Source organism: Chiloscyllium plagiosum, chromosome 9 (genome assembly GCF_004010195.1).
Source record: "Chiloscyllium plagiosum isolate BGI_BamShark_2017 chromosome 9, ASM401019v2, whole genome shotgun sequence".
NCBI lineage: Eukaryota > Metazoa > Chordata > Chondrichthyes > Orectolobiformes > Hemiscylliidae > Chiloscyllium > Chiloscyllium plagiosum.
The window spans coordinates 76,878,967-76,903,330 of record NC_057718.1 but is presented as its reverse complement, the minus strand read 5'-3'; the positions used below and the strand labels follow the sequence as shown (position 1 = coordinate 76,903,330).

At 39.7% G+C, this 24,364-nt stretch overlaps 1 protein-coding gene across 4 annotated transcripts in view; it reads right to left on the bottom strand.

Annotated features, from left to right (window-relative positions):
• Positions 1–214: 214 nt before the first annotated feature.
• cep43 (centrosomal protein 43) overlaps positions 215–24,364 on the bottom strand; it is a 112,261-nt gene continuing 88,111 nt past the window's right edge. For 2 of the 4 annotated variants that reach the window (XM_043696268.1, XM_043696270.1), the window contains 6 exons: positions 22,043–22,114; positions 21,395–21,481; positions 5,570–5,691; positions 3,853–3,895; positions 1,730–1,832; positions 215–1,372 (listed from right to left, as the gene is read on the bottom strand). In XM_043696268.1, the coding sequence (XP_043552203.1) occupies positions 1,298–1,372; positions 1,730–1,832; positions 3,853–3,895; positions 5,570–5,691; positions 21,395–21,481; positions 22,043–22,114 (502 nt within the window). In that variant the 3' untranslated portion in view covers positions 215–1,297. The remainder of the gene's footprint in view (positions 1,373–1,729; positions 1,833–3,852; positions 3,896–5,569; positions 5,692–21,394; positions 21,482–22,042; positions 22,115–24,364) is intronic. The other 2 variants (XM_043696269.1, XM_043696271.1) reach the window with 2 other exon arrangements.

Sequence of the window (24,364 nt, the reverse complement as noted above, 5' to 3'; positions counted from 1 at the left end):
CTTACAATGCAGGGTGCACTTTTAAGTAACAAGTGATGGACAAAACTACCAATGCCAAATCTAGCTTTGTGACTGTAGCTGAGGCCTCCAATAACATGTTTAATAAAAGTATTCAAAATATTCAGGAAAAATCCAAATGAGCATTTTCTTTGAAATATAAACTTTTTCAATTTTGTCATCCAGAACAATAGGCTTTTAAAAAAATAACAAAACATAATTCTCACTGCCTCGAGGTGTACACACTTTGAACAGAGGCTGTCAATTTATTTGAATGAAATACAAATGTTCATTAACAATTCCAGGAATCTCCATACTTTAGTTAATGCAATAAAAACAAGATAGTGTCCGTGTGCAATTGAAACACAGCTCCAGTTCCATAATAGGCTTTACTCAAGGACACACATAACAGATGATATCAGTATTTAGCAATTTTTATATAGATGCTGAGCACATTGGAATAAAGGTCGAGCGGAAATGGCAGGTTTCTGATTTTCAAGAAAATGGTTGCACTTCATCTGTGAACCTAATGAACACTGGCTCATCATATCGTCACCATTATGGTCTCAGTCAACGCCCACACAAACAAATCCAGCAGCAATCATAGAGTTAAAAAAGTAGCAGGAAGTATACCCTTTTTTTTATCACCATCTAATTCCAAAGTTAACTAAGTAGCATTAGGTCTGCTCTACAGTTTGGAATATTCTGAATATGAATACTAATTAATAGGTTGCCAAATGCCAAAAGAATTCAAATAAATTTAATACAAACCAATTTAACACTAGATGTTATTACCAGTAATTTATTAATGTTGCATTTTTTGAGAAATAATTACCCATTTAAAAGTTTTCATGCAGCTCTAAAAAGATTAGAGAGATTTTTGATAAGACTTTATGCAATAAGAACACATGGAATATTCAAAAAATAAATCTACATTAAAAATAATTTTTACTTAATATATTTATACACATTACAATTTCGGACCAAACTGATCCTTTTTAAAGGAGTGTAAGCCTCTTCTCGTGGATACTGGAAGACAGTCCGAGGACACTTTCAGACTCCCCCATTGGCACTATTCAGTACCATTCTGATTGCATCGGTTTTGAGTGTAACACATAGTCTTTGGTTTTCATTTGGATTAACTGATTTTAAGAAATTCAACCAACTGTCTGCTAATGGAGGGATTCTATATCAGCCTAATTCCATTTCCATTGCTTCAGAGCTTCTTCAGAACACCAGAATTGACCAAAACAACTACTCATTTATCTGTACAGTGAACTAATTATTCATTATGAAGATATTACGCAACTTCCTCTATATAATCTGCCACATCACTTAAGTGAGAAATGGTGTGGTCCAGTGTCAAATCGTCGACCTACAAAATATAAAACAAAAGTCACTAAAACATTTTCACAGAAAAAATAGCAAAGTTATTGCAAAATGTATTAACATGTTTTAAAAATCACAAGGAATAACGCTGTTTAAACTAGTTTTCATCTAAAAGATTAGACTAATTTAAAACTGGCACAGCTATTTACAAAATGAGTAAAAATATAGACTGCCATTAATAAACATTTAGCAGCTTCTTAGAACAATGAAATATTTATATTTAGCTAATACTTAATCTGTCACTATTCACTGATAAGATTATATTCTCAAAAGCCACTTTATTAGATTTCAAAAGGCACACAGTTCTTGAATATTTTTATTTATACTCAGTAGTTCTGCAAACCTTATCATCAGTACAAAGATCCTCCCCCTCCACAGAAATATCCTCTTCAATTTCTTCACCAATGCTCACTTCACTCTTGGTTTTATCTGAACGCTGACTGCCACTAAAACAAAGACAGAGTGACAATATCATTGGATTAATACCACTGTTGTAAAAAGCAATCTGGTTCACTAATGTCTCTTAGGGAGGAAAAGCTGTCATTCTTAGTCTGGTCTATATGTGGCTCCAAATCTCCAGCAGCATGGCTGACTTTTAACTGCCCTTTGAAATGGTTTGGTAAAATCAATAGGTTAAAGGGCAATTAGGGATGCGCAACACTGCTGGCCAAGCCAAAGGCATTCACATCCCTTGAAGGAATGAAGACAAAAGAAAAGGCAAGAGGCTTTTTCAGGGATATATGGTCAAAAGACTTCTTCAGGGATGAATGGTGAAGGGGCTTCACAGGGAATGCAACTGTAGATATAAACTGGAAACATATTAGCGAGCTACAGATTCCTAGTTGTATTTCTCTGCTGCTGATGCTCTAAATTACAGTGCAATGTCCACCCTTGGCAGAAATTATAGGGTAAATAGATAAATTATTCTTACACTGTACATTTCAGCTGAATACTGAATAAAACTACCTAGGACAATGGCAGCAGGTGCACGGAAACAGCACCACCTCAAGTTTCCCTCAAAGTAATCAATCGCCTGGATGTGAACTATATTGCCACTCCACCACAATTACTGGTCAAAAGCCTAGAACTCCCTTCCCAACATAACTGTAGTTGTAGCTATGTAACATGGGCTGCAGCAATTCAAGAAAAGTGACTCATCACCACCTTAAGGGCAATTACGAATGGGTTAAAAATGCATAGCTGACAACAAAGAAAATCTAGAGTATAATCTTAATAAAGTGAAAAGGAGCACATCCTTTATAGTTAATAAAAAGAAAAAAAAAACTATTAAGGCACTGCCTAATACGGAATATCTAAGTCTCACAAATATCATCATGCTGCTGTTAACTCCAGCTTGCAACGAGATCTTCCCTTTTCTGAATGTTTATAAATGTTTACATTATCACTATTACTGTGGCCAGATCTGAATACAATACTCCATATGTTTTCTAATCAATTTGCCCTCTATGAATGTATGATACGAATGTCAGAAACAGCAGCCGGAATAGGCCATCTGGCCTGCTGAGCATGCTCTGCAATATGATCATGGCTGATCTTTTTGGAAAATCAGCTCAGCTTACCTGCCTGCTCACCATAACCTTTAATTCCTTTATATCTATCTTCGCCTTAAAAACATGCAACGAGGTAGCCTCAACTGCTTCATTAAGTAGGGAACTTCATGGATGAAGAAGTTCCTCCTCAACTCAGTCCTGAATCTGCTCACCTTTATTTTGAGGCTTTGCCCCTTTGTTCAAGTTTCATCTGCCAGTGGAACCAACCTCCTTGCTTCTATCTTATCCATTCCCTTCATGTTTTTATAAAACTTCCCCCTCACTGTTCAAAGTTCCAATGAGTATAGTACCAGTCTACTCAATCTCTCTCCTCATCAACCAGCCCTCTCAATTTCGGAATCAAATTAGTGTACCTCGTCTGCATCCCCTCCATTGCCAGTATATCCATTCTCAAGTAAGGAGACCAAAACTGTACACTGTACTCCAGGTGTGGCCTCAACAGAATCCTAAATAGCTGAGCATAACCTCTCTGTTTTTAAACTCCATCCTTCTACCAATGCACTTGCAAACCAACGTTTTGTGATTCAATGCTTTTAAATTATTTTTAACTGCAAAAGACTCCATCAATGTTTCCAATATACTTGCCTTGGCTTTAGTGCAAACATATTACCATTCTTTCTCAAATATTAAAAGCAGCTTTCAATTCAGGTGACAAACTTCTGAATTATTTTACTTTCTTTTTGCTTATGCTCACAAGCAGATTCTAACAGCACAAATCTGATATTGAACCTTCACTGCATTTCAGAAACAATTCAGTACTCAAGTATTTCAACAGTCAGATCCTCAGATAAAAGTTAGACCACTGACCAAATGATTTACTCAGTATCTGAAAGTATGTCATATTACCAGAATATGAAAATAAACATTTAAGTTAGGATGATAAAACTTGCAATACCTGACAAAATCATCATCGTAATATTCTTCTTCATCACCTGCTCCTAAGGTAGAGATTTGAAATGAGAATTTTAGCAATATGTAATTGTGTTAAAATACTATTTCTCCTGACTGTTTATGTAATTATTTTGAATTGCTCATATTACTGTTACTGACTAAATCCCTGTGGAAACTTCTTTTCATTCATTACGTTATCAACCAGGCCAGACTCCTCAAAACATTTCAAGAAAGTTGCCTGGACCCTATCTTTGCAAGTTGTTTTAAGCAGGTGTAAGGTGGATAGTCGAGGATTGATGCAACTGGCCCAACCACTTAGCTTTAAACAAAACAGAATTTATTTGCATGATTACAGAATTAAACAAATAAAAGTAACCGAAAATAGAACAACCACCTATCTGAAAACACTCCTTTGTAAAAAATATCAAACATTGGAGAGATATCAAAGAGAGGGAGGATCAGCATGGACCTGCTTTTTTGGGTCCAGCAGCTTCACAATGGACTGGTTGCTAAAACCAAACCAAACCAGAGTAACATGGAGCTAGGAGAACTGGTCATTCCCTTTTCATTGTACAAGAGATTTTTCTAAACTTGAAAGCCTTTTTCCTGAGGCAGTATCTGTTAGCTATAATCAAATTAGCCCTAAAACCCAAAGCCAGATCTCTCGCAACTCTGCATTTTTACCCTTCTGAAAAAAAAACCAAGGACAACATAACCGTGTTAAAGGAGCAGCATCACAACTATTTTAGGATTCTCAACTTTAGTTTTATCACTGAGTATTATCAGCAAAGCAAGCAAAAAGTTAATTCCTGGCAATTTCAGTAATTACTGCTTGTATCAGCATCTATAAAAATTGGAAAGAGCAATTTAAAATTAATTCTGCAGTGACCAATGCATATTAGTCATTGATTCAATAGAAGACAGAATGCTGTTCTCATTACTTGCAAGTTAGGTAATGTGACTGAAAACCAAAAATGGAAAGTAGGACATATGTATTTAAAGAGTGACTTTATGCACAAGATTGAGTGCTTGACATTGGAGGAGAGAAACAGTGATATACACAGAGAATGGGCATGAGAAAATGTAACTAGAAAAGGAGAGGAAGAAGAATGCAAGAGTCAGACATCAACTATTAAGAAAGAAAAATTAGGAGACAGAATATTGGAAAAATGAGAAAATGCAGAAAGAAATGAGGTTTGTAGTTATCTCTTGATTAATGATGTATCAGGTAGATATACAGATGGTAAATTAATGAGGCGAAATTCCCAGTGAAAAACAGCCTTTTCAATTTTAATTAAAAAAATGAATAGAACACAGCTTCCAAACTAGTATCAAAATACAGGAAATCAGCCATCATAGAACTCAACTCCCTCTTCCCCAATAACATTCCCTTAATTCCCTTTACACCACGACCAAGAAAAACTGAACATATATAAAACATATCCATAGCATGTAGAAAATTAAGTTAGAAAATAAAATCTGAACTTTCAACATTTTGAAATTTACTGAAACATTTTTTTGAGGTTTGAGAGGACAGAGGAACTGCACAGCACATTGCACTAGAACCTTTATCTCTAGAACCTGGGTCTAAATATAACCCAGACTGACAATAATAAAGGATATCACTCAAAATTCTTCCATTGCCGCTCATCAACTAATAAGATAGATGACATAAATATTTTATTATTCACTATTTTAAAGACCAAATAATCTTGACTTACCTTTTATGTCAATATCTTTTACAGGTAGTGCTCCTGCCAGAGACACCAAGTTTGCATTCAGAGGGGGGGCATCTGAAAGGGATGTAAGGCCACCTGTTGGTTTACTGTTCAAATCTGCATGCCTAGTCATCAAAAAACAAATAAACAAACAGTGAAGCAATTGATTTATTTCCAAGCTTTATACTTCAAACTAAAAAAGGGTGCAAAAACTGTGAGCTTGCAAAATTTCTGGTGAATGGAGAAGTTTATAGAAATTATTACAACTACCATTCCAATGTGTCAGAGCTGTTCTTTAACTAATGAGCCAGGTCTTTAAAAAGAAAATGCATCTTCACAACTTCTTCCCTTTGGAAAATAGTGGGGAAGTGGTGAAAAGAGTTCTGTGCTGAGCAAACTGGTTTTACAAGGGAAGCAATTACTATAACAGAAAATTAAATCTACTGTTTCCACATCCACCTATCATAGCAACAATAAACTCAAATGAAACAACAATTGTACAATTCATTTACGAGTAATTTTATTTCCAAATAGCTGCTCTAAATAGATAACTATAGATTGTTATATCAAAATTATTTGTAAATGAACATACATAACAGCTGCTATTTTACGGTTTTAGATGCAAATACAGCCATGCTACACTAGGCTTGCTTCAAGTAATATCTATGGATGTCACACTGTATAGTGACTTAATCATTTACATCATAGTATTTCAGAATGGCATTGGTATCATTAGTTGGTTGATTTTAGTGAATATTGCTTTTTGTTCCATACCCCAATACAACTGTATATTGTGGTCACCAGTTAGTACAATAGTTCTCAATTCCAAAGATAATTTGGGTAAGAAATCTGCTAAATACCGCATGAATCAAACAAATCATTAGATTGCATTTACAGGTGTTAGCTGTCACATCACACTGGAGCTATCACCTTTTAGGGTTGCTGGTGAAGACTTCTTGCTGTCAGTACTAAGCCTATGCACTTGACTTCAGGCATCTTTAATGTAATTTTTTTCTTACTCAACTTCAGGTTCATCTGGCAAACTCTAGCAGTCGCATCACACTTTGACCATGATCAGAAATGGTTTCTTTCATTGTATCTCTGCATCAATAAACTCACAGATCATCCACTATAGTTTCTACTCCACTAAGCCCACTACCTATCTCACATTGTTCATGCTGATGCTCCTCTGCAGCCATGGGAACGTCAAATGGCACATGTAATCATCTGTATCTCCCAAATGGTATCCAGAACGTAATTGGAAATTTACTGTTTTGTCCAGTTTTACTTGCCAAAAACCATCCTTTCCATCGAGGGTAGTAAGATTTTTGACTTTTAAAATTGTGGCAAAATTCTTTTGATGGTTGGCATAGACTAGCGAGATATCTCCAGAGCTTCATAGAGATTCTTTGGGTGGTTGCCCATACTTAGCTTTTCAGATATTTTTTCTGCTTTGGTACTGCTAATCTAGTCTAAGTTGCCACTTTGTCAGTTACTCCCTTCTTTTCTGTTCTCTACCTTGTCGGGCTAGCCTGGAGGGCAGGTGGAACTTTCCTTAGCAGATGGTGAATTGCTCTTACATTCTCATCTACTTCAAGATATTCTACAGGAAGACATTTTAACAATGTAAATAGGGCGTTGTTCTCCTCGAAGGTCTGCTCTGCTGTCAATGGTTTGGCATGCTGCAACATGTTGCAAAGCTCTTTTGGCATGTCGAGGATTAACAATCCAAGCTTTGGATTGCTCTGGCTGAGTAGCATTTGCTTGCTTTCCATGGTCTGGCACTCCAGAATCTCATTCTTGTCATTGTATTGAGCACGGAGAGAAATCTACCCTCTTGGCACAAATTTGGTGACATCATATAGCTTCAATCATTAGGGTTTGGAGAGATATGGGCTGGGTGCTGGCAGGTGAGACTAGATTGAGTGGGGATATCTGGGCGGCATGGATGGGTTGGACCGAAGGGTCTGTTTGACTTCTTTTAAAGGGCTTCATTCTTGGTTGGCCAGGTTGAGCCACTTCATACAGGTCTCTGCACCAACGCTGGACATCCTATGTTGTACTTATGTGTTTCTTCTGCGATCATCATTTCAACAGTCACCAAACATTTATTAGCTCGCAACTTATTGACTGATGTTGTATGATGTCAAGTGATTAGTCAATAAAGGCCAACATGCTATTCACCTTAATTACTTAATGTACCTGCTTGATAATTTTCTGCATTCCTTACATGAGTACACCTTCTTAACATCAACACATACAAGTGATATGCGTAAGTGACCTTATACTTCACCTGCAACTTATTTATTTCTCTTTGGAGCCCCAGTGTCCTTCTCACTATTTATCGTGTTGTACATAATTCCAGCATATCTTTCCTGCTCATATGCTTTAGGTCACAATTATTAAAGAAAAAGATGCCACATACTCCCTTTACCACCCTTTTAAATAAAAGTGTGTACCTGACTCCATGAAACTTGCCAAAATTGACTCAGACAGTTTCTGGTAAAATTCAGCCCAGTAAGTCAGTTTAGTGATGTGGTCCTGAGAGCATGAGTTACAGTCAAATCCACTTTAACACTATATGTGATTCTCAGCTATTTGTTTAAGCAAATAAAACATAAACAAGCCACCATATCTTTTTCAACAGCTGTCCAACATTTAAATGAATTACAACAGTCTGTGGTTACTAACTTGTTATGCTGCCTTTGTATAACAGATGTATTTAGCTCTTTTTGCCAATGTATTAACTTTATCTTAGCAAGAAGTTTTATCCAGGTTAGGAAAGCACCGAGTAGCCATTTCAGTGAAGTTTCCTTTTCCATCTTATTAGGTGCCAGGGCTCAAACAATTCAAGCAATCAATTCAATGCGCATAATATTTAGGTGTGAAAACCACTTCATCAGATGCTGATGCTTAAGCTTTTTGATAGTCATAACTTATTCATGTATTACTGATGTACAAACCCACTGGCAAAAACAAAACTACCACAGAAACACCAGGATGAATTTTCACTTTTGGACTCGCTTGCTGCAAGTCAGGTCAGGATTCTTAAAATCGTGAATAAGTTTTATAATGGCTCTTTATCCAAGCCATATCATAAGCACTCCACTTCCTGAACAATCAATGGATGGGTATGATCATGATCCATTCCACTTGCTGATAACAATATTTAAAGGGACCTCCCAACAAGAGAGAGACAATGGATGCATTCCAGCTGAGAGGCAATTATATTGATGGAGTCTCAAGTGAAAGCTCTCCATTCTAATTCTCTGAAACATCACTGGAGATCAATTTGTGAGCAGTAGGGGATTGTAGCATAATACTGTTCCCCTTGGACAGGAGGAAGAAACTTGTGTCTGTGTTTACACAGTGTTCTGTGTTTAATTCAACGTTGTCATGACTCTGGGGTACAGCACTGCAAATGAAGGCCCGCTACTTCCAGAGTAGTCACAAAAATTAAAGGTTTTTAAAAAGTACATGAAAATTCTCCAATATTTTTCTGATTTTCAAAAGGGTGAAGAAAGCACACACCAGGCTTCTGAACTTAACTACAAATACTATTTATTCCAAACAATTAGAGGCTAGCTACAGGTAAAGTTATAAACCTTAGCATTTAACACAACAAATTAAAACTAAGACGCTTATAAACTCCCCCTTAAATACACACACAGACAGAGACAGGCAGGGAATGGGTGAAGAGAAAAGTGAAAAAAACAGTTCTGTAGCCTTTGTTCACAAAATCTTTTGAGCTCGTTCTTGCTAAAGAAGTTTTCTTTCCCACGGTTTTTCTTATCTAAATGCTTCCAATGGTTTGCAAGGGTGACTATTTAACTTACAAAAGTGGTATCTGACTCATCAGATTAGATTAGATTACTTACAGTGTGGAATATTCATGTTTAAAATGGGTTTTGGACTACAGACAACAAAGAGATAGCTCCTGAGCTGGTGAAGCTCTGATCACTTCTCTATGTTTTGTTCCCAGGCCCAATCTGTTTAGTTTGCCTAAGAACCAATCATACTCTTATTGAAAGACAAAAAAAAGGCCCTGGTCATCGACAACTGGTCCTAGCCAACAGACAAATCAACTTCTTGTTGCCCACCGAAGATTCAAGTGAATACAGAATCCCTCAGCTCCAGTTAGTCTGCAACCTAAACTTTAATTACTCCTTGGTCAAACAGCTATTTAAATGGTGCTTGCCATGAATGTTAGGTTATTTGCTTTTCAAAACATGCAACAATCCTAGCCAAACACTGCTTTTAAAACAATTATTTATTATTTCAGTTCACAATTTTAAAAAGAATAAAAATACAAAAGACAAGTTTTGTTTTATAATATGAATTCTACTGTTGGCTTATCAAAATCAATACAGTTAAGACCAAATGAGAAACAGCTCAGTCAATAAAATAGTAAGGCAAGATATTGATTAACTTAATAGTTCTTCTCTGTATTTGAATGTTTTAATGTGAACTTCTAAAAATAGAACGAAACACAGACCAGTCACCTCAAGGGCTAGATGCACAAGAGTTCTACGGGGTGAAAGAAGAAAGCAGTAATTATAACATTAAGTGATAATATTGTGATTTTTCTTCCAATGCTTTTGCAATTTTTATGATTGTTTAAAATGGAGGGAAATGGATTTTTTTGTTTCAGTTTGAATTAGCAAATGGTTACTCTTAAAAGGTCAGAAGGCAACTTGGAACGGTGACCCGGTGCTTCCAAATAAACCTGTTGGTCTACAACCTGGCATTGTGTGATTTCTAACTTTGCTGAAACTTTATTGCTGGAACAGCACAGCAGGTCAGGCAGCATCTAGGGAACAGAAGATTCGACGTTTCGGGCACATGCCCTTATTGCTGTTCCAGCAATAAAGTTTCAGCTTTGATCTCCAGCGTCTGCAGACCTCACTTTCTCCTCGAAGATTTCAACCTACTGCGAATCCTCTTACAAGGATGCCTTCCTTGAAGAAGCTTCTCCTGCTGAACACTCTCTGCTCATTCCTGAAGAAGGGCATGTGCCCGAAACGTCGAATCTTCTGTTCCCTAGATGCTGCCTGACCTGCTGTGCTGTTCCAGCAATAAAGTTTCAGCTTTGATCTCCAGCGTCTGCAGACCTCACTTTCTCCTCGATGATTTCTAACTTTGTACACCCAGTCCAACACTGGCATCTCCAAATCAGTTCAGCAGAGTCAGGGAGCTGAATCCTGTCATATTCTGGCCATGTGTCAGTTTTCTAAGTTTCGCAGCAGGTTTCCCTCTGCAAGGTCTAGTGAGATTTCTTCCCGTATCGTCCCAAACCATCTGTCTATTCCACCCTCCCCAACAAATATGGTACCCCTTTCATTTAGTGATATCTGAATAGACTCATTGTCACATTTGCCGTACCTGGAAAAACTTGGCACTGCTGGAATATCATGGAATTAAGCTGATGCCCTCCTTTCTAAGCTAGTCATGTACTCAGTCAAGCACACAGACCACAGCTGTCCTGCATGGTTCCTGAAATTTAAGTTGGATGTAATACAGAAGGATAAATTGGAGCCTTTGTTATTAGGGATTTGGGGGTTCTTGTCGATGGTGTGATGTAGAGGAAAGATGTCCTCTTGTCCACGACCAATAGACTACACCACCAAACCCCACCAGTCTGTTCCAAGCTTGGCAACTGGGTCACTGAGGTCTCAGCCATTTAACATAAACCAAGTAGTGCAAGGTGGTGGTCAACGATTGCCCCCACTCTGCCATGGTAACAGCCACCATCTTCTCTCTGTTACCTCATATCACTCCACTTGTGCTGGTGCACCCATCTCACACCAAGGCTCATGTTCTACTATTCTCATCATTGCATTCAACACATTCTCATTCTCTCATTGTCACATACCCCAACATGAATAAACTTGCATTGCCTCTGTACTGCCTACTCACTCAGTCAGGAAAACTCACTGCATAGGTAGACAGACTGGATCTGTTTGGACTGTATTCACTGGAATTTTGAACAATGAGAGGTCAATCTCATCTCAAACCTGTAAACTACGGATAGGACTGACATGGTAAATGCAGGAAGATGTTTCTGATGACTCTGGAATCCAGAGCCACAGGTTATAGTGTAAGGATATAGGGTAGGTCATTCAGGACTGAGATGAGGAGAAATTTCTTCACACAGACAGTGGTGAGCTTGTGGTATTCTCTAACACAGGAAGTAGTTGAGACCAAAACATTGGATGCTTTCAAGGAGTTAGATGTGATTCTTATGTTAAAAGAATCAAAGGGTATAGTGAAAAAGTGGAACAGGGTATGAAGTTGGATGATCATCCCTGAAGGTCTGAATGGTCTGTTCCTGCTCCTATTTTCTATATTTCTATGCTTTCATTCACCAGTGCTAACAGCTGGTCCAGCCACTTTCTTCACTTTCACTCTCTCCCTCCCTCTCTCTCTCATTCCAGGAGAAAAGAGCCCAGGTGTGATGCACTGCTTCACATTAGGCTTCTCAAGGTTTACAAGGTTAGGATCATGATCCTGAACACTCCAACTGGCTAACTATTCAAAGTTTGTGCGAAGATTTGTAGCTCGGGTGCTCGTTGTTGTGGTTCTGTTCGCCAAGCTGGCTAACTATATTAAATCAGGAATCAGAGGCTGTACTTAACTTGTTGGAAATCACTTGACTAATGGATGTCTCTCTTGACATGACTGAGGATGGAGGACTGCTGAAAACTACAACAAATTTCCTCACTTTGTGTCTGCACTAAACAGCAAAGGAAGATAGAAGTACTGAGACTTGCAATTGCTGGTATGCCCAGAGTTGCAACTTTAAAATGCGGAGGTAAGGTGCAAAAGAATCTGAGCTATGCCAGGATAAATCAGAGAGGCTGGTAAGTGTCCGATGCCAAGGACTATGGACATGGGCCGTGTGTGGCCAACATATATGATACATCCTGAAATGCTGACGGTAGATGTCTAAGATGGAAGTTTGAAAGAGCAAGTGGTGAATTAGAGATGTCACATACCCGCTCTGACTTTCATGTCAGGAATTCTTGGCATCTAATTCCATGATGGCAGATGGTACGATAGGAAATTGCATATTAATGAGTCAAAATGTGCAGTCAATGAGGGTGTTAAAAAGCAGTAAACACTTTTCATAGGCATTTCACCATTACCCACCAAGAGTAACTGCAACCTATCTGCTCCACAGGGGCCTAGGAAGGATCACTTAACTAGAAGCAGTCACAATCCACTCCACCAGACCACTCAAATGTAAGAAACCTGTGAGGAAGTGGGGTAAGTGTGCCAGCCTGTTAGTAAGACTGAGACTATGTGGTTTCAAGACCCTCCTTCCTAGCTTATTCCTAGCAAACATACAATCTCTGGAGAACAAGATGGATGAACTCCGATCACGACTCAGCTTCCATCATGAACTGTGGGACTGCCACACACTGCTTCACAGAAACCTGGTTCAACTCATCCATTCCTGACTGTGCACTTCAGGCTGATGGTTTTTCTATCCATCATAGGGAACGTACAGTGCCCTCGGGTAAGACAAAGGGTGGAGGGATTTGCTTTTTAATTAACAACTTGTGGTGCACGGACATTGCAACCCTGGGCAGCCATTGCTCCCCAAACCTTGAATTCCTCACCATCAAATCCTGCCCCTTCTATTTAACACAGAATTTACTGCTGCTATACTAACTGCTGTGTACATACCGCCAAAAGCAAAGGTTGAGGAAGCTCTGGATGTGTGTTCTCCACCATTAACACCCTGGAGACGGAATGCCCCGAAGCCCTGTTTATTGTAACTGGCAATTTCAATCAAGCCAATCTAAGGAAGGTGTTGCCCAAGTACCACCAGAACATTACCTGCCCCACCAGGGGCCTGAACATTTTAGACCAATGCAACACCACAGTGAAAGATGCCTACCGCTCCAATCCCACCCTCACTTCAGGAACTCCGACCACAATGCTGTGTTTCTTCTCCGGGCTTACACGCAAAAGCTCAAGCAGAAGACCCCCTATGGATACAGGTCCAGTGCTGGTCGGAGGAGGCAGAGGATTAACTCCGGTGCTGTCTGGAATTGGCTGTCTGGGCCATGTTCAAACAGTCCACAGGTACCTTGGACAGGAATGTTGATAAAGTCTGTGACGGTGGTGGCAAGTATGTGGAGGACTGCATACCGAGGACATCAATCCGGGTGTTCCCCAACAGGATATCCTGGATGAATCGGGATGGACAGAACCTTCTAAAAACCAGGCGTGAGGCCTTCAGATCAGCAGACCCACTCAGATATAAGGAATCCAAGTATGACCTTCGCAGAGCCATTAAGACAGCCAAGGACCAATACCGATCCAAACTAGAGACCCAGACACCTGGCGACTATGGCAAGGACTGAATGACATCACAGGTTCTAAAAAGAGACAGTGCAAGATAGCAGATGATGACACACCCCTCCCAGATCGTTTCAATGCCTTCTATGCTCGCTTTGAGCAGAATTCCGCCGGCGAGGAAACACCCATTCCGACAAGTCCTGACGAATCTATCCCAACAGTCACTGCATCAGAGGTCAGATCAGTTTTTCTTCGTGTGAACCCAAGAAAAGCGATGGGACCAGACGGAGTACCAGGCTTTGCACTCAGAGCATGCGCAGAACAACTGGCAGAGGTCTTCTTCAACCTCTCCCTGCAGCAGGCCACTGTCCCTGACTGTTTCAAGAAGGCCAACATCATTCCTGTGCCTAAGAAGGCTCATACAGCATGTCTCAATGACTACCACCTAATTTCGGTGGTCATGAAGTACTTTGAAAAGCAGGTGATGACATTAATCAACTCTAGCCTCCCCACTATTCTTGACCCATTAAATTAATTATCCATTCACTGTGAAATTTAAACAGAATGTTTTTCTTTAATTCAATGCAGTACTGAGCTTTGTAAACGATGCTTTGATGAAGGTTTGCAGTTAGCTTATCTCTGTCTGAATTCTGTAAACATTCAACTCGACCTTGCGATAGTCGAATTCAGCGAAAGCTGAAGAACTGTTATGTCTAGGACCAGGGGATGAGAGGATAACAACTTGAGTTTCGCCAGTCTTTGCCCTCGAGAGTGTGATAAGGAAGGCTTTAAGGCAGGCGTCTGTATAATGTTTCGGTACTCTTTGCATTGAGGCATCTGACTTAGCATAATGAGTCAAAATCCTGCAGGATTTTTAATAAAGACCCTCTCTTTGCTCTTGCTAATTATTGAGTCAAGTCGATTTAATTTCCACGACACGGACCAACAGATCCACATCAGATGGCACGTCACTTGCCCTTCACTCCTTTCTAGAACACCTTGACACCAAGAACAGCTACATAAGAATCCTACTCATTGATTGCAGTTCAGCCTTCAACACTATTATCCCCTTGAGACGGATTACTAAATTTAGTGATCTCAGACTAAGCCCCACTCTCTGCAACTGGATCCTCAGTTTCCTGACCCACAGGCCAAAATCAATGAAGATTGGGGACAATATTTCATCCTCACTAACACTCAACACTGGAGCCCCGCAGGGGTGTATACTCAGTCCCCTACTGTACTCACTGTATACCCATGACTGCATCACCAAATACCAGACTAATGCCATCTACAAGTTCGCTGATGGCACCATCACAGTTGATCGAATCTCAGATGGCAACAAAATAGATTACAAATGGGAGGTGGAAGACCTGGAAAAATGGTGCACTGAGAACAACCTAGCTCTCAATGCCAGCAAAGCCAAGGAACTCATTATTGGCTTTCGGTGGAATGTTACTCATGTCCCCGTACACATCAACAGCACAGAGGCAGAACGAGTGGAGAGTGTCAAGCTCCTGGGAGTAGTCATCCACAACAAGTTTTCTTGGATTCTTCATGTGGACACACTGGTTACAAAGGCCCAACAGTGTCTCTTCTTCCTCAGGCAGCTGAGGAAATTTGGCATGACAGCAAAAACCCTTGCCAACTTCTATAGGTGTGTCCATCAAGAGCATTCTGTCTAGATGTATCACTACCTGGTATGGCAACTGTACCATTCAAAATCAGATGGTTATAGAGAGTGGTGAACTCTCTATAACTGTCCAGTCATGATGGTGGAAATTTGACAAGAGGTGGAATGTCCACAAACATCCCCATACTCAACAAAGGGGGAGTCCAGTACATCTGTGCAAAGGCAAGGCTAAAACATTTATATCCATCTTTAGCCAAAGATGCTGAGTGGATGCGCATCTTGGGCTCCGCCAGTGATTCCCAACATCAGAGAGTCCACTCTTCTACTAATTCAATTCAACTCCACATGATATCAAGAAACAGTTGAAGGAAGTTTCACCAGTGCTCTCATTTCCCCTCGCCCCACCTTACCCCAGTTCCAACCTTCCAGCTCAACACCGTCCTAATGACCTGTCCCATCTGTCCTGCTCCTCGGATGCTGCCTGACCTGCTGTGCTTTTCCAGCACCACTCTAATCTTGACTCTGATCTCCAGCATCTGCAGTACTCACTTTCATCTTATATGCTCCTAGCTAAGCTGTATTGGTACAACTACAACACCAACATATTTCTGACCATGTGGAAAACTGCCCAGGCATGTCTTGTATATAAAAAGGACAAATCTAACCCAGCCAATCACTGCCCTATCAGTCTACTCTTAAAACATAAAAGTTAAAAGAGCCCAAGTCAAACTGGAGTCAATGGGAATTGGTGGGAAGATTCTCTGCTAGTTGGAGTCATAGAGGAAGGCTGTTGTCAGTCAGTATTCTCAGGAATTCCTTAGGGTGATGTCAAAGGCACTAACCATTTTGAGCTGCTTCATCAATAATCTTTCCTCCATCTCATAGGGTCAGAAGTGGGGAAGTTCTCTAATGATCGCATAACGTACAGCACCATTTGCAACACCTCAGATACTAAAGATCTCAGTCCATGTACACACTGAGCAAGACCTGGATAATACCTAGCCTTGGGCTGATAAGTGACAAGTAACATTCACACCTCACGATGTCAAGCAATGAGCATCTCCAACAAGACTAAATTTAACCACCGCTCCTGAAGGTTCAATGGCATAATCATTGCTGGATCCCTCACATCAGAGTGGAGTGGACTGGATCATTCAAATAAATACTGTGGCTACAAGAGCAAGTCAGAGTTGATGACCTCTTCAACAGATTGCTGATTTTCTATCTCCCAATGCCCAGGCATATGTCATAAGTGTAACGGAATGCTCTCCCCTTGGATTACAGCTTTAACAGCACTCAAGAAGCTTGACATCATCCAGAACAAAGCAGCCCACTTGACTGGATTCTCATCCACCACCTTCAATATTGACACCCTTCACCACTGATGCAGAATGGTAGCAGTATACCATCTACAAAATGCACTGTAGTGACTCCCAAGGCTCCTATGAATTTTCTAAACTGGCAACCTCTTTCACCTAGAAAGAACAAAGACAGCAGGTGCATGAGAACACCACTTCCTACAAGTACCCCTAGGAAGTAGGGGTATTTGTAGGGGTACTTGTAGGAAGTGGTGGTGTTCTCATGCACCTGCTGTCTTTGTTCTTTCTAGGTGAAAGAGGTTGCCAGTTTAGAAAATTCATAGAAGCAACATACCATTCAGACTTGGAACTATATTAATGTTCCTGCACTGTTGCTAGGTGAAAATCCTGAAATTTCTTTCCTTACAAGTCCAAGGATGGCAATGATTCAAGAAGGCAGCTTACCACCATTTCTCCCAGGACATTAGTGACGCTCACATCCCATGAATGATTTAAAAATTGTTTAGATAAAGAGTAATGTTTTTCCGTGATTTCAGTATCTGTACTGGATTTTGCTGGGAAACGGTGCAACCTTATTCTGCTGTTTATGCAAAACTTTCTAAACAGCCTTCTCATATACAAAAACTTTGTTAGCTCTTATTCTGTGTAATTAACAGGTGATTTTTGCAGAAGAATATAAGCACCTGAGTAACCACAGCAAAAAGCAAATTTATGATATATCAAGTTAGCTTTTAATCTAAGATCTGACTTGTCTAGCATTGCCATTGGCTGGGATCATAAAACAGGATTGGAGTTCACTAAATTTAAGATGGATTTGTTTCTCATTTACAGGAACAAATACATGGAAGTACTGAACATAAAACAGGAAAATGCTGGTGAAGCAGATTACAGATTGGACTTTCAAAGTAGTTTTGAATGTTGCTGGGACTGTTCAGGGAGTAGAAGGCATGACAACAGTTTAACCTTAATCGAGAGAGTTGACAGATAAACTAAAAGTAAGAATAAAAGCAGAATCATACATAAATAAGATATTTAAAGTCATCTTCCAGCATTCAGAATTGCAAGGAGGGAACCCTGAACTTAATGCACCACCGCCAAAATGAACTAAGTCAGCTAGGAATGAAAACATTTGACTTAGAGAGCCAAAACGTGATATTAAAAGATTTGAATTGAAAGAAAAAGAAAACAGATGAAAATGAAAAGAAAAGTGCAATAAAACAGGAGAATGATATGAACATGAAAATGGAATTTAAAAACCTGAATAGCAAGGAGAGAAGGAAATGAGATGAGACTTGACAAGATAAAAGGTTGCAATATAAGAAAAAAAAGGTCATAAATTCAGAGAACGATTTAAATTCCAATGAGGGATTTGATTTAGTTAGAATCTAATCTGCCAGTCACATGTACAGGGGATATTTAAAAAGGTAACTGGGAAGATGAAGTGGTCAAGAGATGTCTGGGCTTTAATGTTACATATCTTGACAGGTAAAGTTATATGTATTCCAGTTTATCAGAAAAACAATCTGCAGACTATGAAACTTAAATATAAAGCCGGTGAATGTTTATGAACTTGTCCTTCAACTTATGAATTAAAATTTAGGATGATGAGAAAGAAACTTAATTAGATAGCTGTAGAATTTGCAAGAGAATAAAAAAAAAATGGGATCAGTGATTTTGATCACTGAAGTTAGAGGCAGAAAAAAAAAGAGAAAATCAGGTGCTGCTTTTGACAGGATTCCTTTCGTGAATGGAATGTTGAGAGAAGTTTCTTGAGACATAGTGAAAGCAGAATTTTTGAGTCAAATCAATGAAACTATACAAAGCAATGATCAACAGCTGATCATCAAGAAACTTAAAAAGTCATCTAATCAAATGGCTGGGGTGCTCCAACATAAAACATGACTTATAAATATGTACAGCAGGAAAGTCTTGTAACCTTTTTATATTATAATCACTTGGAATATATCAAATTAGATTTCAAGGTTTTATTCTGTTGGTCAGCTTTCATGTGAAGTGGCCAGATCATTGTAATCTACATCCTTGATGGAAGAACTCGCAAATAACATGAGCTCTGTATTTCTCTCTTATATTTGATTCTTCTACAAAGTCACAGTGGGCACCATTTCCCTGGCCCTGCACTCATCCCTGGAAAATCTGGACAATGAGGATACCTACATCAGATTCCTGCTCATCAATTACAGCTCCGCTGTCAACACTATTATTATCCCCTCCAGACTGATCTCAAAACTCCGAGACCTAGATCTCAACTCCATCCTCTGCAATTGGATCTTCAGTTTCTTGACCCACACACCACAATCAATGAAGACAGACAACTGCACATGCTCCATGGCAAGAGTGAATACTACAGATGCTGGAGATTAGAGTCAAGAGAGTGTGGTGCTGGAAAAGCACAGCAGATCAGGCAGCATCTGAGGAGCAGGAAAACCAACTTTTCGGGCAAATGCCCTTCACCAGGAATGAGGCTGGGAGCCTTGGGGTGGAGAGATAAATGGGAAGAGGTAGGGCTGGGGTGGGAGGAAGCAGAGAATGCGATAGGTGGATGGAAGTGGGGGTAAAGGAGATAGGTCAGAGGGGAGGGTGGAAGGGATAGGTGGGAAGAAAGATGGATGGGACAGGTCATGAGGGCGGTGCTGAGCTGGTAAGTTGGAACTGGGGTAAGGTGGGGGAGGGAAAATGAGGAAACTGGTGAATTCCACATTGATACCCTGAGGGTGGAGGGTCCCAAGACAGAAGATGAGACAGTTTTCCTCCAGGTGTCAGGTGGTAAGGGAGTGGCAATGGAGGATGCCCAGAATCTGCATGTCTTTGGCAGAGTGGGAGAGGGAGTTGAAGTATTTGGCCACGGGGTGGTGGGGTTGATTGGTGCGGGTGTCCCAGAGATGTTCTCTGAAGCGCTCTGCGAGTAGGCGTCCTATCTCCCCAATGTAGAAGAGACCGCATTGGGAGCAACAGATACAGTAAATGACGTGTGGAAGTGCGGGTGAAACTTTGATGGATGTGAAAGGCACATCCCCCATAATAACACTCAACACTGGAGCCCCTGAGGAATATGTTCTCAGCCCCCTTCTATATTCCCTGTACACCCATGACTATGTTGCCAACTTCCAAACAAAAGCCAACTACAAGTTTGCTGATGACAGCACCATGGTAGGATAGATATCAAACAATAACGAGGCAGAATACAGAAAGGAGATAGAGGGCTTGGTGATGTGGTACGATGATAACCATCTCTCTCCCTCAATGTCAGCAAAACTAAAGAACTGATCATTGGCATCAGAAAGAAAAGGGGAGAACCTGCCCCCATCTACATCAAGAAAGCTGAGTTTGAGAGAGTTGGGAGCGTCAAGTTCCTAGGAGTCAAGTTCCTAGGATAACTGACAACCTGTCATGGACTTCCCACATAGATACAACTATCATGGCAGCACAATGCCTCTTTTTCCTCAGTTGGCTCATGAAATTTGGCAAGTCCATAAGGACCCTCCCCAACTTTTCCAGATGCATCATCGAAAGCATAATGTCCAGGTGCATAACTGCCTGGTATGGCAACTCCTCTGACCAGGATTGTAAGAAACGACAGAAGATTGTGTGCACAGCCCAGGTCATCACGGAAGCCATCCATTGACTCCATTTACATGGCCTATTGCCGCAGAAAGGCTGCCAACATCAAAGACCCACCCCACCCTGACAATGCTCTCCTACAACTTCTTCCATAAGGCAGAAGATACAGAAACTTAAACAAATGCACCAGCAGGTTCAGGAACAACTTCTTCCCTGTCGTTATTAGACTGATCAATGAACTGACTTCAAATAATGCCAACCTTCCTAATGTTGGTCTTCCCTAGGGCAGGCCCTGTGCAATGTAACCTATATGCCTCCGCCCAGTTTTTTTTAACCCTCTGATCAGTGCGTCCTTGCTCACAATGATCTGCTTGTACTGCTTGTAAACAAAGCTTTTCACTGTACTCAGATACTTGGGACAATAAATCAAAATCATCAGTAGGGAACAGGTAATGTAATATAATGATGTTGTTAATTCAAGAACAGAATGAAATTCGAAAATGTTAAATATAAACTCCAGTACTTTTCCAGCCGAAGTTTTGTTTGAATCAGTTTTTCATAGAATATAAAATGCATTGCAGTTATATTTACACTTTCAGATATTTATTGATTGTAAGCATACATTTTCTTGCTGACAGTAAAACAAAACCACTACAGGAACCAAGGCTTTCTATACACATAACAGGAAAAGGTGCACAATGAGATTGCAAAATCAAATCAATGGGGTCAGATGGGTTTTACTGAAAAACAATTTTTATGGTATTTAGCCTTCAATATATAAATGTAAAAATTTTAATTCTTCTGATAATCATATTTGAAGAAGGCTGAAAAATATTTTCCTGTTTGCTACTGAAATTTTAAACAGCCAAGGTTTCAAGTTCTACTTAATAAGTGGCCTGCTTTTTCCACCAGAAATCCCCTGAAGATTTGCAAAATATTTCCACCTATCACCGTATTAGCTAAACCATTGAATCATGCTGGTGATCTCACCTTTCTAGAGTACTCTGTCTACCAACTGCGTCTACAAAGGGATCCACTGCATCTTCTTCAGTATCACTGTTTTTACCAGAGTTACTGCTGATTGAGAAAGTAAAGCAGAGCAGCAGCAGAAGCAAAGGAAAGAAATTAATACTTGTCGGTTTCACATAAACATTACAGTAATCATTAACAAGAGATAATGACTGGTAATGCTTAGAAATTTTGAACTGGAAACTATTAAAAACAAGTAGCCTTTAAGCCTTAAATGAAATTTGTTTTCAATTATATGGATTTTTCTTGAACTTATGGCAATTAATTCATGTCAGTGTTGAATACTCTGATTCATTCATAAACTGTGCCAATTTAATCCGGTTAGGCAACTTACTTAAATTCATATTCTCTCTATTTTTATATGTCAATAAAAAGAATTTAAATTGATGCTCAGCTCAAGAAAAATGTCAAAACATTTGGAAACCACAAAGCTTCAAGCACCTAATTCTGGGTTTTGACCTAACCTGATTTTCGATGTAGACTCCATAACTCAGAAGTAATTAAAAATGCTTTTTGTACTTGGCTCTACTTTCAACTCATCACTCAGTTCTTTAGTATCACCACTTTATGGATTACTCATGTACAGGTACAAACAAGTGAGGTACTTACGCTTTTTGAATGTCATTCTTTTTGCTACCTGAAGAACGTAACCCTGAAATACTTTTGTCTCCCTGTGATGGACTGATACACCAGAGTAGAAAATAAACAGAACAAACAGTATCGGATTATGCAAAGAGAAAGAGAATAAATCAATAATAAGGTTGATTGCTACAAGATATGCAACATATTCATCAGAGATGTTTAGGTTAGAGAATGTTGACAAACAATGACGATTTGCCTTATCAAAAATTAACGTTTCAAACTATGCCCTATGAAAAATGAACATATTGCAAGAAATGATGAAGTAAACTAATGTTTCAAAATATGAATCAGTTAAAAGATTAAAAAGGTAGTATTCGTGTAGTATATTTCATGCCCATCAGACATCTCTAAGAATGTCACAGTCAATGCAGTTCACTGATGGCCTATAATGAAGGAAACTACCATTCTTACCTGATCTGGACTCTGACTCCAGATCCACAGCAACATGGTTAACTCTTAACAGTCCTCTGCAATGGGCAATAAATGCTGGCCTAGCCAGCGGCACCCTCCTGCATGAGTGAATTTTTACTTTTAAAAATACTTTTAAAAGTATACTCTGTTGTTGTAGGAGACCCATCAGCTAAAGTGTACACAGCAAACCTCCACAAACAGAAACATGACATGATTATGTAATCTGTTTGCCTGGTGTTGAACAGGGTTAAGTATTAGTAACGACATTGAGCATTACTCCCCTGCTCTTCTACAAAACAGTGCTGTGAGATCTTTTACATCATCCACCTAAGCAGGAAGACAGGGCTTATACCAACTCAGCCAAAGAATGACAACACCAAACACTGCAGTACTGAGAGAATGACGCACTGAGTAACGGCTTTGATTTTTGTAAGCAAGAGCCTTGTGGTGGGATTTAAACCTGGAACCTTGTAGCTTGGAAGTGAGAGTACTATCAACTGGACCACAGCTGATCAAATCAGATCAGTACAATTCTAGAGAACTAGCAATGAGAAATTACCAACTCCATAACACCGCTGATTCAAAATGTTGGTAAATTTATTTATTCTACAGATACTGACTCTGAAGCCTAATATTTTCTGAGATGTATATCAGAGTGTGTTGGTGGTAGTGGTTGGAGGTGATGGGTGGAATTGATCATAGATATGGTCAGGAAACCCAGTGCATGGGTTTTCCTGAATGCCCTGCAGTTTACCTTCAATCAAAGTTTTTTTTGCCCAGTTTCCCATGGGATTGTATAATTCCAGCCTGTATAACTGGAAAAGCAAAGTTCAGTTGACTGGACAGATGGTTTGCGATACAGTGATGTCAACAATGTTGGTTCAATTATTGCACTGCCTATTGCTACCAGGAAGGCTGCTTCTTCTCAATCTCTTCCCTCACCCGAGGCATGGTGAACCCTCAGATTAAACCACCACCAGTTATTTCTCTCCAATGAGAGACAGCCCTATGGTTCTCTTGGACTATGGTGACTTTACTTGCAACTGGAAAAGCAGTAGGCAGTATTAATCATATTGAGGCTGGGGAAGAAGAGTTTGAGGTGTGGAATGGAACATAATGGAGGAATAGGAATTTTCAAAAACTTACCTTTTTGTGCCTGGAAGAAAATATTTTGCCTTACGATCCACAAACAGTTGCAATTCCACTTATCTTATGAATACAACCTTATCTGAATTCTTTTACTTGTCACATTTCCCAAGACCTCACGAAATAGACTAAAAATGACTAAACAAAAATTGTCCAATTACTCTTCTAAGAACCCTCACTCCCATCCTAAACCTACCCACATTCTGCCTTTTGCAAGTTTTCACAATCCTCTGGGTCTCTAGTGCATCTTTTAAATCTCTATTGTCCTTCATTGTTTCATTTGGTCTAGTGCCATTATCTCTCCTGTCAACTAATCAGCTCCTATCCTGGACTGTTCTTCGTTTTTCTGCCAGCAGCATTTTCCCTGGTTCTATTCCTCCTAAAGAAAAGTTCACATTTCCCATTTCTAGTAACAGCTTAGTAACCTGAAATGCTAACTCTATCTTCTGCCAAAATTGACAACTGGTTCTCCAGCATTTTCAGTTGACATTCTAATAAATTTGGTGGGTCTTAAAACCTGTATCAAGATAGCCTGAATGATTCTACAACATGTTAACGTTGAAACTTTATTGCTGGAACAGCACAGCAGGTCAGGCAGCATCCAGGGAACAGGAGATTCGACGTTTCGGGCACAGGCCCTTCTTCAGGAATGAGAGGCAGAGAGCTTCTTCAAGGAAGGCATCCTTGTAAGAGGATTCGCAGTAGGTTGAAATCTTCGAGGAGAAAATGAGG